General features: G+C 40.0%; 1 protein-coding gene across 5 annotated transcripts in view; it reads right to left on the bottom strand.

The window, feature by feature from the left end:
• Positions 1 to 9,670: 9,670 nt before the first annotated feature.
• Positions 9,671 to 17,557, bottom strand: part of IQCE (IQ motif containing E) — a 54,993-nt gene continuing 47,106 nt past the window's right edge. For all 5 annotated transcript variants that reach the window (XM_034783915.1, XM_034783917.1, XM_034783918.1 and 2 more), the window contains exons 21-23: positions 16,899 to 17,020; positions 16,210 to 16,320; positions 9,671 to 13,381 (exon numbers count right to left, since the gene is read on the bottom strand). In XM_034783915.1, coding sequence (XP_034639806.1) covers positions 13,254 to 13,381; positions 16,210 to 16,320; positions 16,899 to 17,020 — 361 coding nt within the window. In that variant the 3' untranslated portion in view covers positions 9,671 to 13,253. The remainder of the gene's footprint in view (positions 13,382 to 16,209; positions 16,321 to 16,898; positions 17,021 to 17,557) is intronic.

The raw sequence follows: 17,557 nt of genomic DNA, 5'->3' as shown, positions 1-17,557 counted from the left end.
ACATTACTTAATGCACTACTGAAAGGCACTCAGATACTACCGTGATGAGCACAGCATAAGGAACCATGTAGAACAACAGGTGTTGCTATGAATCAGCATAAGGCACCATCATACGTTATGGAGAGCAATCATACCACTGTGCAACATTAAGCAATCTCCAGTTGTGGGATTATCACAAACACTCCACACCCATTCCAGAATTTTACTTTCTTCCCTAATGCCTCATCTACCAAAAAAAAAAAAAAAAAAAAAAAAAAAAAAAATCAGTTCCTAAACTCTCTAAATGGTCTACATTACAAAATGTAATGTCAGATTTTGAGAGGTATTTAGGCACCTAAATGTACCTATCTGCGTCTTCAAAGATCCACTAGATACCTAACCTATCCGCATCTTTAGGCGCCTAAATACCTTTAAAAATTTGGTCCCAAGCACTCTGGGGCAGAGGCTGTCATGTAGTATATGTTTGTACAGAACCTAGCACAGTGGGGCTCAACCTGGTTGACATCTTTAGTCATTACTGCTAGGTAAATATTGGAATAATAAAATCATCTAGTTATAGTTAAACCACTGGTCAGCATATCAGCTAATTTGGTTCTTCACAATCATATTTGTGCACAATAACCTTTTGTACTACAGACAGATCTAAAGAACAAATGTTTGAAAAGAGGAAGGATGGGGGGGACAGTACAATTTCCAGAATGTGTGCAATAATCCTAGAAAGTGACAGAGAAAGCAAAAAAATTGAAAATTAACTCAAATTTCAAATACATCTTTTGGCTAGCAGGTTATTTAACAGTGATAGCTAAATGTAGAGAAGCCATCCTCTGCATCTCTTCCCACATCTTTCCTCCTACTCCCAATCTCTCCTCTCTTGCCCCCAAAATCAAACCTGCACAGTGCAGCTGATGCCTAAACCCACCTCATTTTACTTCCATCTGGAGCTGAGCTCTCTGCACTGAGGGAAACTAAAAGACGCTTAGTCAGTTTCATTCTCTGTGCTAGGAGAGCTGTTCTTAAAACTCAACAGGAGCTAGAGTTAAACTGACTGTGCGCTCGTCATGTTCTATCAGAAGAAGCAACACCAAAGTGCTCAGTCCTCCCACCCTTCTTGGGCAAGAAACGAAAACACAATCTAAAATGGTTGTATTGATTTCTCACCTGCAGTGCTGGAATTGATATTTTTTTCCCCAAAATAATCAATTTGAATATAGGTCAAAATTAGGGCTAACCTCTGCCAGATTCTCTAAACAGAGTATTTGCATGTCAAGTTATTTGCCCCAGGTATGAAATTACAGATCCTCTGCCTTTCTCCATTTCACTAGTCAATAGGAAAACAGTATTAGAATAATTAGATGGTCCTCAGAAGACAGAGAAGTTAGTAGTGAGATAGCTCAGGGATTGGATTCATGCCCAGTATCTGAATCAGTGTTGTTCAATATATTTATTAATGGTTTGAAGGGGAAAGTGGATAAACTGTTGATGAAGATTACTGACAATACACAACTATTTCATTTAGGAAAAACTATGGAGAATCATGAGTAACTTCAGATGGATCTAAGTACATTAGGGAACCAGGCAGTATATGAAAGATGATTTTAAACTTTCATAACTGTAATGTAATTAATATATTGGGCCAAATAATCTAAACGTGTGCATGGGGAGGGGTTCTAAATTTGCAGGAGTGCCTGAGGAAAGAGAACCAGGAACATATGTGAGAAATTCAAAAGTAAAGAGGATTGGATAACTGTGATCTTTAAGAACAAGCTACCTAAGCTTGTTAAAGGTTAACCCAATCTCACATTAATTGCTTGCAAGGATCAGTAAAGAATGTCCTTTTCCCTTAAATACAAATGTTGTACAGCTTTCCACATTCATGTAGGTATATTATCTAGAGGAGTATTCTCCTCTGAAGCACCAAAACATTGAGTCTTAGTTAATGATAGAAGCAGAATAGTGAGCTTGATGGAGTAATACCCTGATCCACTTTGACAAATATGTTCAGTATTTATACTTTTTCAAATGTAATATAGAGCTTTTAGTGAGCAACAGGTATAGTATGTCAAACATAATACAGACGAATAAATAAAGTCAACAGTTTTGTTTATTCCAAATTGAACAAGGAGTTAATAGCATACCTCGTGTGGTGTACAGAAATGCACCCATATGGAACAATGAAGACAAGAACTCCAAGGGTATAATCCTGACCCCCCATTAAAGTCAGAGGGCGTTTTAATGTTGACTCTAATGGGGGGGGTCAGGATTACATCCCAAGTATTTAGAAATAGGCAAGTGTAAAAAAGTATTAAGTCCCCATCCTACTTGTTTATTAGGGGTATTTATATGGCCCTCATCACTGTAGCATCTGAGCAACTCACAATCTTTAATGTCTTTCTCCTCACAACACCCCGTAAGGTAAAAAAGTACCGTCAGCCCCCTTTTCCAGATGGGAAACAGAGACACAGAAAGACTTACCCAGAGGAAGTCTGTAGCAGAGCAAGGACTTGAACCTGCTAGGTATCGTAAGTTCTCTCCTGAAAACATGTAAACATCTTAACTTTTGAAATTCATACCCACTTTTCTATCCTCCAAACCCATTCAAGAGTTTCTTTTTTTTTTTTTTAATAGTCATAGATTCCAAGGCCAACATGAGCCATTTTGCTAATCTTGTCTGACTTGCTGTGAAACACAGGCCATAAAACTTCCTCAAAATAATTTCTACAGCACATTCACTCATTCGGGTTCCCATTGTTTTTCCAGATCTTCCATTGATATGGGTGGGTTTCAGTCAGCCCTTTAACAACCCATTCATACTACCCCAGTCAGTTATGTGACACAAACACCTCATGTCTTCTGCTCTGCCCCAAGAGCAACTTTTAAACTTTCTAGCACCACTGGGTAACAAGCTCTAGTCAAGCAAGTCACTGCCATTAATATAATTAATAAAAATATTATAGAGGATTCCCATTTTGTCACATCTTTTCCCCTTTGACACAGAACCAAGCAGGGTCACTTTAACCAGTCACCCGGGAAGTTCAAACTCATAGTTGTTATCACTGGATGCCCAAACCAATTTCCCATCCCCTTGGTAGCTGTCCTACTAAGCACTTTCAAGATTCTTACAACAGTTTTCACAACACAGGACACAGCAGTTTCACACTCTGCCTTAGGTCTTGAAATGACACTAGCAGCGTGCACATGACATGCTCTAGATCAAAAGGAATTATTGTGAAGAAGTTCTATGGCCTGTGTTTTACAAGGCAGACTAGATGATCACAAGATGGTCCCTTCTAGCTTCAGAATCTATGAATCCAAACAAATTTCTGGCATTCTTTTGGTTCTGATCCAAAGCCCATTGAAGTTAATGAAAAGATACAAATTAATGGGCTTTGAACTGGGCCCTTAATTTGATTTGGTGGACAATCAGTACATAAATCAGACTCTTGCATTAAATAAACTCCTAAGTATTTAAGTATGAATTGACTCTATTATGCATAACACATCAGATCATATGTTGTGCTCTTAACAGAGCCATTCATACATTGTGACTTACCTAAGGTCTGCAACCTGATTAAGCTGGAGGGTCCTTTCACATTCTCTAACAAACAAAAATTAAATAGCACTATTTTTAGTTTCAAAAAGTAAGAAGTGGAGTGTATCCTCCTGGGAAATCTACTGAAAACTAAGTAAATTATCTGACTAGTTTCAGGACCTTGCAGTAAATGGGGATGATAAATAACAAGCAGCCAGTGCTCTCAAGCAGGAACAATGGAAATCACAATTTCACTGGCCTCATTACAAAGACTGTATTGTTTTCTATGGAGATTAAAACTTGTAAAAAAATGTTTGTTGTTTTTCATTACAAAGGAATGTTCCCATGTGTAAGTGAATTCTTACTGTAGAGAGGCACGTGGTCTATTATTATTACAGGAGCTCTCAATCTTTTCTACACTACAGACCAAATTTTAATACAGAGATCATCTCATGCACCACCTGCCTCCCATTGGTAATCACATGAACAGTGCATTCTCAGCTGTGACCGTAGAACATCCTTGTGGCAACACACATGAACTGATTACATGAAAGAGTGAACCTAACATGTTTTAAGTATAATTTATTGCAATTTAGCATCTGGAAAAAATAAAACAGCCAGCACCATGTGACCAACCAGTTTTTTTCATGAGCCACCAATAAGCATTCCACAGACCACAGTTTGAGAATCACTGGTCTATTTAAATAATTTAAGAATTAGGAGCCATTGTGACATAAGTCAAGCTACAAAATCTGTAAATAGCTTAGTTTCTCTATTTGAAAATGAGTATAATGCCTACAACTGTATCCTCTAAATACTAGCAGATGAGTATGGACAATGAATACCTTTATTTTCAGGGAGAGATTTTATCATGTTATCCAAATGCAATTTAGGATTTTAAAGTGTCTGCACCAGCATAGCTTATATAGATACGGAAAGCAAAAGACTAAAATGGGCTCTTTGAAAAACTACGATAAAATGTTAGTTTCTGTAAATTTTTTGAAATATATAAAAAGAACATGAGTACTTGTGGCACCTTAGAGACTAACAAATGTATTAGAGCCCATGAAAGCTTATGCTCTAATACATTTGTTAGTCTCTAAGGTGCCACAAATACTCCTGTTCTTTTTGCGGATACAGACTAACACGGCTGCTATTCTGAAACTTGAAATATATACTTGATTTTAATGTCTTTTTGCTGAGGAGGGGTGGACAAAAACAGCTTCTTTTTCTGCACAGACAAAAACAGTTTCAAGGAATCCTTATAATAAATGCTAAGCAAATTTTAAAACACAGAGGATTCAGGGCTAGACATACAGTAGCATTGCTAAAAAAGGAATAACTTTGAACTATAAAAGCCCAGACCCTTCGGTCCTTTTGTAAGAAAAACTCCCATTTTCCTGCACAAGGACTGCAGGATTCTGGTCAACGTGTTTTGCTTAATTTTGTTTTGTTTTAAGTGCCATCAAGGAGGAGGCAGACATTATTTTGGATTCACACGTTCTAAGATTTTTCACCTTTAGTTCAACAAGCTACAATTGACAATCCTAGGACAAGGAGCTGACAGAGCTCACTGTGAAAGCTGGAAATATCCTCATGCAGGTAACCAGTGGCAAGGTATTTATGTCTCATAATTATAAGCTGAAATGCTCTTGATTGGAATCCGTCCGACAGATGTTCCTGCCCATGGACCGAAAAAAAATCTCTTCTGCATCCACCGAGCTCTCAGTCAGCAATAAATTGAACATAGAACCATCAAAACAACATTGAGACCTAGTTTGACAGCACTGCTGTAAATCATTCCAAAGTGTTTCAGTCTGTTTGAATTACAACAAGCTGAATACAATTAAGTAAGAGTATAAATGACAGAATAACAATAGTATCATCTCGGGGCACTTCATGAGGGTCAAAGTGGTGTACAGGCTGGAGCTCCTGCAGGCTGAAGAATGGTAGTGAACATGCCTCACCTGCAGTTATATGCTACAAGAGAGAACTGGACATAAAGACATGGGAACGAGGGCTGGGTTAAAAGGAACAAAGAGGTATCAATGCTTTGAAGCTGCCTCACAAAATCAATAACAGGTGTAAGGGAAAATATAATGCAGAGAAAAAGATGCACTCTTTAATCTAGGACAGTCGCTCTCAACTGTTCCAGATGACCCCTTTTAGGTCTGATTTGTCTTGCGTAACCCCAAGTTTCACCTCACTTAAAAACTACTTGCTTACAAAATCAGGCTTAAAAATACAAAAAAAAAAAAAAAAGTGTCACAGCACAGTAATACTGAAAAATGGCTGACTTTCTCATTTCTACCATATAATTATAAAATAAATCAATTGGAATATAAATATTGTACTTACATTTCAGTGTATAGTTTATAGCGCACTGTCTGTAATATGAAATTTTAATTTGTACTGACTTCGCTAGTGCTTTTTATGTAGCCTGCTGTAAAAGTAAGCAAATATCTAGATGAGTGGATGTATCCCCGGAAGACCTCTGCGGACCCCCAGGAGTATGTGTACCCCTGGTTGAGAACCACTGATCTAGGAAGTAGAGATCAAGTACAGTATTTAATACTAGGCGTATTTTCTATTATAGAGGAGCTACGGTATATCCTATGATTGAAGGCAGGAGGGACTCTGATCTCTTAGGCTTGATCTACACTAAACCCCCAAATTGAACTAAGGTACGCAACTTCAGCTACGTGAATAACGTAGCTGAAGTTCGAAGTACCTTAGTTCGAACTTACCTCGGTCCACACTCGGCAGGCAGGCTCCCCCGTCGACTCCGCGGTACTCCTCTCGTCTAGCTGGAGTACCGCAGTCGACGGCGAGCACTTCCTGGTTCGACTTATCGCATCCAGACAAGACGCGATAAGCCGAACCCAGAACTTCGATTGCCAGCCGCCGAATTAGCGGCTGGGTGTAGACATACCCTTAGCAATTTTGCATCTCTTACGTGAGCCTATTTAGGTAATTCTTGCTTACATGAAAACCGATGGCTGTTGGCCCCCATTGATTAGATTTTAGTGGCCTCTTCCCTGCCCCAATTTTTTCTTTTTAAAATGGTATTTCTCCCACTATCACCAAAACAAATGAACAAAATAATTACAATAGCCAGGATATATTTAGGAATAGAAGACGCAAGTAAATCACCTTAACATAAAAAAAGTTCCGCAATCAGTTGGAGCCAACTTCAAATGTCATCTTGTTAGATGGCAATCCTGCTGAAAAAACGGTCCTTAAGAGATTTAGTTACTTACAATTTGCTAATGTGCAGCAGTAGCCACATATTTTGTAATTAATTAGCTTTGTTAAAGATTCACCAGATACAATCAGTCAATCAATCAATCAATAAAAGGAATGAATTTCCAAAATGAAAGGTATTGAAGAGATGGTGAGATTAAGGCCAATTTAAACCTGCAAAACAAGACATGCAACAGGATGGCCCACTTCAGCCCACGATATAGCTTGAAAAAAAGCAAATAGATCTAGTAAATGTAAAAGCACTTACTCTTCACAGGACTCTCTTGACAGTCAGTCAGCCAAACCATTCATACATTTTTCTTTACTTATTCAATGTAATTCTTTCTGGTTGTGCTATAGAAGCATATTATGCAACAAGAAGGCCCACACCCCTGGATGTTATGTTTTGAGTTTGGATAATTCAGACTATATCATGCTGTGAAGCCCACACTAGCTTATTGTTTATCAGATCTTGCATGTGGTAGAAAAGATTTTTCCCCACATACAGATTTTTTTTTAAACGCAGGCTTGTACTGTGACTAATGGTAGGAGGTCATCTTATGACCCTCTTGATGCTGGGGGCTAAACTACAGGACATCAGTGAGAGGTCAGTATGACATATGTATCTCAGCAGCATTTCTGCAATCCTACTCCATTCATCTTGGGAAATGCTAGGATGCCACCTTCTAGTTATGCAAAATCCAAACTGAGTTTGCCCTTGCCCCTCCACAAATTATATGCCCTATATCAAGCCAGGACCTTCTCGCCTGCTGAGTCAAATTGTGCTCCTGGGGTCAGGGCCCGGAAACTGTAGGATTCCACTCACTGAGCTTCCTCTGCATTTTTCTGTTGAGCGGAAAAACCAACCAACCAACCAACCACTACCCAGAGGCTGGTCCCCAAGCCCCACAGATCATCCTGTGCCTCCATATTAGCCCTGGGTCCCCAGTCCCTACTCCCTCCAATGAAGCCACACTGCCAGGGCTTTCCCCTACTGGTGGCTACCCCTCAGCCCATCCTCCCTTAAGGGGAATTCCCCAGCATGGAGGAGGGAAGGGCTGAAGTAAGTAATAGATGGCTACAGGGCTTTCCTCTCTTAACTGCAGTTATCATGGTCGTCTCACCCCTGGCACTGATTGATTTTCCCTCTTCATATAGTGGCATCTAGGCTCTCCCTATTTTCCATAGGACTCTTCACTAAGTCGCTCTTTTCAGCAAAAAACAGAGACACCCACAGCCCAATTCCTTCTCCCTTACCTCCCAACGCAGTTTAAATATCCAGAAATGATGGGGATGAAGGCAGATGAACCCCAAATCTTTGCAACCCAAATCTTCGGGATTCTTATTCCTGCCTGCTTTCTAGCAGACTGCGGAGCCTACTGCTAAGTGTATTCTTCTGTGCATTTCCACCATTGCCTGGTCTTAATGCAGAGCGCTCCATGGTTCTGGTGAATCTAGATTACTCCTGCAGGCATTCTGCGCCCAAAAATTAAAAATTCTGCACACAATATTTTAAAATTCTGCAAATTTTATTTGTCAAAACACTACATAATCATGCCAGTTTCAATTATTTTGGTAATTTATTTCAAAATACCTGTCAGCAAGTATGTCTGTAACAATACAGACACCCACAACAATTTCCCCAAAAGTAGAAAGTTAAAGAAACCCCTATGACAACCTAGTTCCTGTTCTCTGCCTCCTCCCCGAGCCCAACCAGGGGGCAGACACGCACAACCCCTTTCCCACCCAGAATCCAGCCATGCCCCCATGCCAATACACCTGAACCCCCTACCTCCCAGAGCCCAGTCACAGGGTCCCCTCAGCTCAGATAACCACACCCCCTCCCCACAGAGTCCAGCCAAGGGCCTTTCTTGCCCAGACACCTGCCCCTTCCCTCCCAGAGCCCAACCATGGCCCCCCCAGCCCAGACACCCGCCCCGTTACCCCTCAGAGCCCAGGGATCCAGAGGGTGAAACAGCCTGATGCTGGGTCTTGGGCTTGTGTGGAGTTTCCTGTGCGCTGCCATCTCCCTCCCTCAGAGTGTGCGGGGAACTGCAGCTGCTGGGAACCTTCTAATTCCCTCCCCTCCACCGGCAGTGTCTTCTATGTGTGAGCTGGGCTCTGCTGGGTCCAGCGGTCCCTAGTGATGGCCAGCAGCACTGAAGCCATTTCTCTGGGGGGAAAGGAAATTCTGTATGCACAACATCAATTTCTGCAAATTCTGCATTGCGCAGTGGCGCAGAATTCCCCCAGGAGTAATCCAGGCCCAGGTTAGTCTTAATCCACCCATAATAGGAAAGGAGACTACTGAGAGGTCAGTCCACTTCTGTAAGCGTCAAGTACCCAGGAAACCTGTACACTTCATCTTTCTCTGCTTACAGTAAGTGCTTCATGCAGTTGGCTTGAAGTTTCTTTTTAGTCTTACACTTGAATTTTATGCCACAACACAGAAAGAGATACAGATTAAACTTCTTGTTGGCTGCATAAAGCAGAAAAATCTGAGGCAGTGGCAGTTTTGGTTGTAACAGTACGTTTTCAGGAATCTTCTTTTCAACAGAACACCAGAAACAAATATGTGACATATGAATTTATCATCTCTGTCAATTCCACTTGTGCTTTAGACAGAGTCAAAGAATGTCTTTCATACTTAATTCCCCTCCTCTCCCCACTCACAAACTCTACCCCACTCCCATCTTCACTTTTCCACCACTCCATCTCCTCATTTGTCCTGTGGAACATAAAAAGAGGGACTAGGCACACCTGGTGTAGCAAGACAACCTCTGGCAAAGGGTTGAACAATGACCCAACTGAAAATATAGTGACCACATCTTTAATGCATTATGAGTTAGGGTAATAACACAATCAGAGGCAGTTACTGATGCAATTATGCATGAACAATTAATTTATAAACAAACTTTATTTATAAAGTTCAATAATTAGAGGATAATATATAACAATTGATTTTAAATCCAAAAGATCTCAGTATAAATTATGTACAACATTTGCACAGTTCTAAATAAAATATTAAAAAGATCATAAAATATATTTGCTCTTCCTAGTGTTCCAAGGTTAATACATTTACATTTAATCTACATTAAAAACTGCTTTTTGTCTGAAATTCTTTTTTTAATTCTATGCAGAATACAACAAACATATCAGGCCTAGATGCCACGTTTAAAATGTATTTACAAGCATAGGCACTTCAGGACTAAGAAGAAAATGGAGGAGACGTAGTCTCAAGAAAGTTTGTATTCTGACTAAACACATGCAAACACACACACACACACACACGTCCATTTTGTCTTCCAATAGATTTAAAATGGGCAACACTGGCACAGAGAGCACTTCTATAACAGCAAAATGGAAAATTTGCAATTAGATTAGATAGGTTATAATGGAGTTTAATTTTCATTCAGGCCTTGAAGCCCTTACGAGGTTATCAGTGCCTTCTGCAGTGAACATTTATTTCTCAGAACCTGAATGAGTTTTTATAGGAACTGTGTCTAGACAGGCCTGAGCTACGCTGATTTTCATTTCCTGGTCTCCATGGTGGGTTTGTAGGGAGAAAGAGGATGTAGGGTTGTGATCTACTTTGAGAATATTCCTTCCTTCAAGCCTCCTCTCAGGTTTTTGTTACTGACACTCAGAGATAGATAGGAATAAAATAAAGCTTGCAATGTTAGTCAGTGTTTATATATTGCTTTCAATGTATTCCTTTAATAAATAAAATAAAATAAAATAAAAGCAACAGTAAAAGCTACTAATATTGTAGCTTTTTCCCTTCTGCCCATATCAAGTCAGGGCTCTGATATAAAATGAGTGCAGTTACTTTCCAAACTAAGAGCTGAGCAGGAGTGCAGTACTCAAGGGAACATCATTTTTTTGACAGCTCAGATTTCAAACTTTAAATTAGTCTCCCCCCAGACACATTTTGATTTGTCCCACCCCACACAAAGTTGTGTCTCCTTTACCCCGAACTCACTCTGTGCCTCAGAGAGATATTCCCTCCACTCTATCCTGGAACTTGTCTGCTGATGCTATTACTGACTGCAAATATCCTTTTAAAATGATTCACTGCTTAGTGAAAATGAAAGCCTCTCTGCTCTGTATCTGGTTCCTAATGCTTTGTTATATAGCTCTTTATTACTGCCTACTATTTTAAGAGAGTATTCTATCCATTATATTCATCATCCAAGTATCTCCCCACAGAGTAGAGGCTGGGAAGCCATTCTGGTCCAGTCTTGGCCCTAGCACAAGCCATGTACCACACACTATCCCCTTAATCTGTCAGAGCCCTGAGCTCTTTCTAGTCTCTACAGGCATATCCATGACACTTAACCACAGTTTAAGACCTAAGATTTTAGACATAAGCAACTTTTACAGACCTACCACCATTTTAACTAGCTGACAATCTCTCTCATAGTTTATGTGACTGTTTCAGAAAAGAAGGAAAACGTCTTCCTTCAGCTTCGGCCAAGAGAATTGTTTTTCTCCCATCCCCCTCATGATAATCACGTGACTGCAGTAACAGCAGGAATACCCTATCCAATGGGCGTGTAAATGACATTCTACAGATGCACTGGGTATAGAGAGCTCCCAACAACTGCCTCTGGAAATAGTGCAGACAGCATTTCCACTAATGGAATTAAATGAAATCAGCTGCATTGTCCTGCAGCCATCCAGTTTCCTCTCTGGCTGCAAGTACTGGCATGAACTCTGATAAACCTCAGATAAAGTACAGTCTCAGTCCCCTGATTGCAATGAAGAACTGACTTATTAGTATTCCGCATAACAATGCTGACTGACTTTTAATTTAAAAAAGAGAAGGAGGGAGAGAATGAGATAAAAATCTTATACCTAGAAGTGTGGTTTGGGTGTACAAGGGATCAAGAACTCCTGGATGACATCCTTAGCAAGCAGCTACTAAATGCAGTGTTAGCCCTCTACTCGGGAGAATGGGTGGACTCCCTAAGAATCCTACCGAGTTATTGAACATATGTACAGAACTGAAACATCCGATTGCTTTCTGATGTATGCGACATCTATTTGCACTCCTGCTCAATCAACACTGAATGAAGGAGCATTTAAAAGTATATTTTCTTTAGTTACAGTCAGCATTAGAATGCAATATTCCTTTTCACTCCCCACAAACTGCACTTGTGTTTAAGCCGTCCTGTGAATTATTGACAGCTCATTTCTCTGCCACTATGGAGGAAAGATGGGACAAGGTTAGGTAGAGGACTGAGAATCAAGAGAGCAACAGATTTCCGGTGTGGCCCTGGGTAGGTCACTTAACCACTCTGTGCCACAGTTTCTTGATAATAATCTTTACCTCCTTCACAAGGGTGCAAAATTCATTAATGTTTATAAATCATGTTGAGAACCTCAGATAGAAGATGACATGCAGGGGAAAAATAATATCAGATTTTAAAATACAGTAGTGTTCAACAGATTGAGCCATCTGTATAGATGACATTTCAAACATTGAAAAGGACAGTAAGCTAAAACAGAACATATAGTGTATTTCCTCTGTGAAATATTTTCACACATTAAAGATAACTTTGCACAATCCACTTGTGGTTCTGCTTTGCTCCACTTACATATCATAAACACGAAGTTATCCCTCACACAACACTCCCCGCCATTATGCATTCTCTCCATGGATACTATTATAGTAAATGTAATGGGTTACATGGTTACATATTTCACATACAATGCAGTACACAATACGTACTATAAAATACATACTTGGTAAATGCAATAATTTAAGTTCAACTGCAGACACACTTATGGCATAATATACTTATGACAGAGATAGCTTTCTAAAAGCCTTAAACTAAGTTCTGCACATAATGGATATATTTAGCACAAAAAATTAAAATTAAGTACCTATTAAATAAATAGAGCGGATCTTATGGCATGGTTTCACTTAGCACACAGAAGCTGATGATCACAAACATGCATTCGAGAACACTGTGCATGCATCCTCTTGCCCAATGCGTGCAGTTCCTTCCTATATCTATTTTCATCTCTTGTAGCCACATCTACTCTACATTAAAGTCAATGGGACTACTCACATGAGTAAAAACTGGACAAGAGTTGCAGGATTGGGGCTCTAGATTGTAAACTCTTTAGGGCATGGACCTTCTCTTCTTTCCTGACTGTGAAGCCTTATGCACATCAACAGCACTGTAAGGATTCTGCTGATGCACAACTACTGAACAGTGTAACTCCCCCATTCTAAATACAATAAGAACAGAAAAGAAATACAGTAATGAGGTTAGAGAGATCCAGTCAGTAGAGAGGTTATATAAAACTGAAGGATTTTTCATGGCTGAAATAACAATGGCTTTAAGGTGACAGTGCCCCTTTTAACCCTCTACTTGCTTTATCTTGCCAGAAAGAAGAAAACATTTTTCTTTTGTTTGTGAGCCAGGCCTGCAAACGGGAGTGAGACGAACCCCTCCCCCCTCCCCCGAACCTAGAAGTGGGAGTAATTTTTCTTCACCAGCAGGGATGGAGAGACTACATTATCATCCGAATCGTCTGAGTGAGCCTCATCCAAAGGCGGAGAGAATGTGGGCTGCAACTGGTCCTGGGAGGACAAGACTGAAATAACCACAAAGAAGACAGGAGCATCAATAAACATCATTGACAAAACCAGGCCCTTGTGGGAAGTGTAATATCTCTGGGCCATTGGGTTACCACAGTGACCTACTGTTAAGAATAATTCTGTTCCCTCTTTTCCTGCATACAACTCTTTCCTCTCCCCTTTCCTGAAAGAGCATGGCAAGCATTAAACTGACATACTGACAATGCTTGATTTGTCTTATTGTCACGAAATCTTCTCAAGTGGTTACACACCATAAAGTAAAGCAATTTGAGACCGAAGTCATCTCACATCATAAAAACAGATATTTATTAGCAGGCTAGAAAAGGAAAAATTGACCCAAGCAAGATCAAGTTAAGTGGAAATGTCATGGAGAGGCCTTCAGACAGTCATGCATAAAGAAATGGGAGACAGATGGCTGAGGACAACGATTGCTGACTTGCAATGCACTATAAAGTACCATACATAAATATGTTGGTACAGCATGTAAATATTAACAACTAAAAACTGTCACCAGAATATGTTTTATCTTTTTAAAAAATTATATATTTTTTTGGATGAATGGAGGAAGGTCCTTCACTTAACTTGATGGCATTCTTCTACAGACTCTCAGAAAGAAAGAAAAGTACTAAGAATGTTGCGGGGGGGAGGGAGGAAACAGACATGCACGCAGCGTCCATGGAACGGGAGACCCTGGCATGGGGGGAGAAGACACACAGAGCCCCTGTGAGAGGGGGCTGGAGGATTGGACAATTTCCCTGAAATAGAGGGGGATGGGAAGGTGGCACACAGGGACTTTGTGTGTGGTGATGGTGGTGGTGGGACTGGAGGAAAGCAAGGCTCTTCTGGTGTGTGTGCAATGTGTTCAGACTACAGAAGCTATGTAGTGTGCACCTCTGCCCCCAGTTAAATGCACCTATATACATTCTGTGTGGACTGCTGCTGAAAAGATGAGGGAAGATTTTCAGAAAAATGATTTATGAACTAATAGCACTGCGGATAGGAGCAAATAGAGGGAACTCTCAGAAGCTGACATAGTAATGAAAAGATGCGACTCCCACAATAAACTGCTTGTTTCTAAACGGTCAGTCTTTGCCTCTCTAATAAGACATACTTGATCCATTAACCTGGTAACTTTGCTGGTACATACTATCTTGCTCTTTTCCACCCTTTTTGTCCCCCTTTTAGGATTTAGGCTCTTTGGGGCAAGAACTCTTAAGTCTGTGTTTGTACAGAGCTTAGCCAAATAGGGTCCTTATTCTGATTGGGGTCTTTGGGCAGTATTGCAATACAAATAAATAATAATCACTGCTAAGCAGCTTGAGTTAGTTTAGCTGTGTTCCGAGAGTCCATTATATACTACTACAGAGATGGGAAGAGATGCCACTCTAGTTAAATCATGAAGCCAGAAATGCAGAGCTCCACCCTGAGATGGAGAAGGAAGTTATAAACCAATGAGTTTCACATATAGTGGTTGTCACCCCTATCTGTCCAACTTTATGGGAAGGAACAAATGTGACTGAACAAGTAGGATCTTATTGAAGACATTTAAAAATCAGTCTCCAAAGACTGTTTGCTTATCTTCAGAAAGTTCTGGACTTGAAATAGTTACAGAAGTCACATGAAGTGAAGGCCTTGAATAAAATACCACTTATTTTAGCATTTTCCACACAGTGGAGTTTTACCCCTCTATGGCTCAATCTAGTTTTTCAAAGAGAAGGTTAAGAGGGGACTTCATTAAAGTTTATAAACTAAATACCTATATGGGGAACAAAAAATTGATAATGATCTCTTTAGCCTACAAGACAAAAGATCCAATGGTTGGAAGTTAAAGCTAAACAATTTCAGACTAGAAATAAGGCACACATTATTAACTGAGGGTAATTAGCCATTGTAACAATTTACCAAGGGTTGTGACAAATTCTCCACCATTGGCAATTTTTAAATCAAGACTGGATTTTTTCTAAAAGATATCTTCTAGTTCAAACACAAATTAATTCAGGGAAAGTCGTGTGGCTTATGTTATAGGATGGTCAGACAAAATGACCACAGTGGTCCCTTCTGAATCCAGTAGAGACAATACAATGAAAGCCAAGATGCCATAAACCTGAATAATACCTACTGATTCTAGCCTATATACAAGTCCTCTTTAGCACTTCAACATTTACAACTCATCTGAAAAGAATGCCAAAGGGCAGGGTAACTAAATTACTTCTTGCAAAATGTATTTCCACAGAACACTTAAAGCGGATCAAAAATCTAGAGGTCATCAAATGCAAGTTTGAGGTTGGAAGGTATGAGATGAAGAGCTCATTCAGCAGCTGAATAATTTAAAGCTATCAAGTCCCTTCATAGGTGTGAGATGACCAGGGAAGAGCATTATTGCAGTGGGGGCCTATTTCACTAGCAAATGATTAGATCAGGCATCAGCTAAGAGTTAGGGAAGTTGGACTTTTAGTGAATGGAATGGATTCAAATGGTTAACAAATTATAACCAACTGCAGAATAGTCAGAGTCACTCATCAAGAGGGTATTTATGACAGAGCATTCTCCTTCATTCGGTAGTTAGTTGTATTTGCCTTTTGGGAGGATTTGGTTATGCTATCTATAAATGACCATGCCTAAAGGCAAAGAATCCAAAAAGACATGTAGTATCAAGCCCGAAAACAACATCTCTTAGATTTATATTCACATGTATGCTTGCTCTCTCTTCAGTGGCAAGCTAAATATTTTCTAATCTCCAAGAGTGTTTTGAAAAATCTGCCACTTTGTTAGGGGCAATGACCAAATACCCCTTTGCCTCCCGCCTCTTTCTTCCAATACTCACCAGAAGAGGGCTGCAAGGAGGAAAGTTTGTGTTCCCTTGATCTCCTCTCTCTCCCTTCAGCAGTAAGTTCCTCCACAACTTCTTCACTGGTCACTTCACTGTCTTCATCATCTGGAATAATTCAGCAATCAGAAACCTCATGACTGCATAGTGATGGTGCTCTATTATTATTATTAATTATTTGTATTTTAGTTAGCCATATTTTCTAGAGCTAAAGTTTTTTTTTTATTTATCTAGTCTCCCTTGTACTTGTAGACAGCTGAAAAGACATTACCACATTTATTTGGCTGACTGGGGATGCTTCTTTATTATCAGATACATCTATTTCCTTTAAGCAAGAACGGTGAAATCCTCCCAACTTCTACCTTGGTTGAAGCCTGAAATGTTATGGAAACTCCCAAAGTACATCTGCATGGTGGGGCTGAGCTGGAAGCAGACAGGCTGCACAGAGGAACACCATATACCCTTTTACCCCTAGAGGTGGCCACTCCAACTCAAGTTTGTGACAAATAGGGAGGGCAGTATGTGGGGAACTTGCATTCACACTGTCCGGATATCTATTTTGTGGCTACAAGATTTCAATCTTCAAGACTACCAATCTTTCACTAGACCTAAAGCTTTCTTTAAAAATTGTGAGAGTGCCCATTCATAGCCCACATACTTTTGAACATAGAGGAAAATGAGATTACCAGGAGAGGTTGATGTGAAGGCTGAAGATAAAGGTTTCCTGAGTGATGATGATATTTGTTTCTTCTTCCTATTGGAAACAGCAGGGAATGTTCTTTCACTTGAAGCTCTGGAGACAGAGGGCCTGCAAAAGATGCACTGCATTAGCATGAAACAGGAATCACTAATCCACCTGCAATGCTGCAGGCAGGAAACGTGAGATAGATACAGTCGAAAGAAACTACAATAACTCACAGAGATGACAACATGTAAACCAGATGAGATTTCACAGGTGGACTTTATGTTACAACTACCTCCTTGTTTCATCTCCCAAGGAACAATGTTGGGCAGCGTGGATGACGTGAACCTGCTCTGTATTACTTTATTGCTCTATGGTTGTCCGATTGCTTTATTTGCTCTATGACTGTCCGATTGCTGTAAGGATGCTTCCTGACTATATGATGCTAAGGCAAAAGGGGCTTTTAGGAAAAACAAGCAGGAAACAAAACCATGACTACAGAAAAGATACCTAAAGAAGAACTCAAGGACGCTAAGGCCATTGCGGAGAAACTAAATGAATTCTTTGCATCTGTCTTCATGGCTGAGGATGTGAGGGAGATTCCCAAATCTTAGCCATTTTTTATAGGTGACAAATCTGAGGAACTGTCCCAGATTGAGTTGT

The sequence above is a fragment of the Trachemys scripta genome, chromosome 10 (genome assembly GCF_013100865.1).
Source record: "Trachemys scripta elegans isolate TJP31775 chromosome 10, CAS_Tse_1.0, whole genome shotgun sequence".
Classification (NCBI taxonomy): domain Eukaryota; kingdom Metazoa; phylum Chordata; order Testudines; family Emydidae; genus Trachemys; species Trachemys scripta.
Note: the sequence above shows the minus strand (reverse complement) of the source record. Positions and strands in the feature narration are given on the sequence as shown.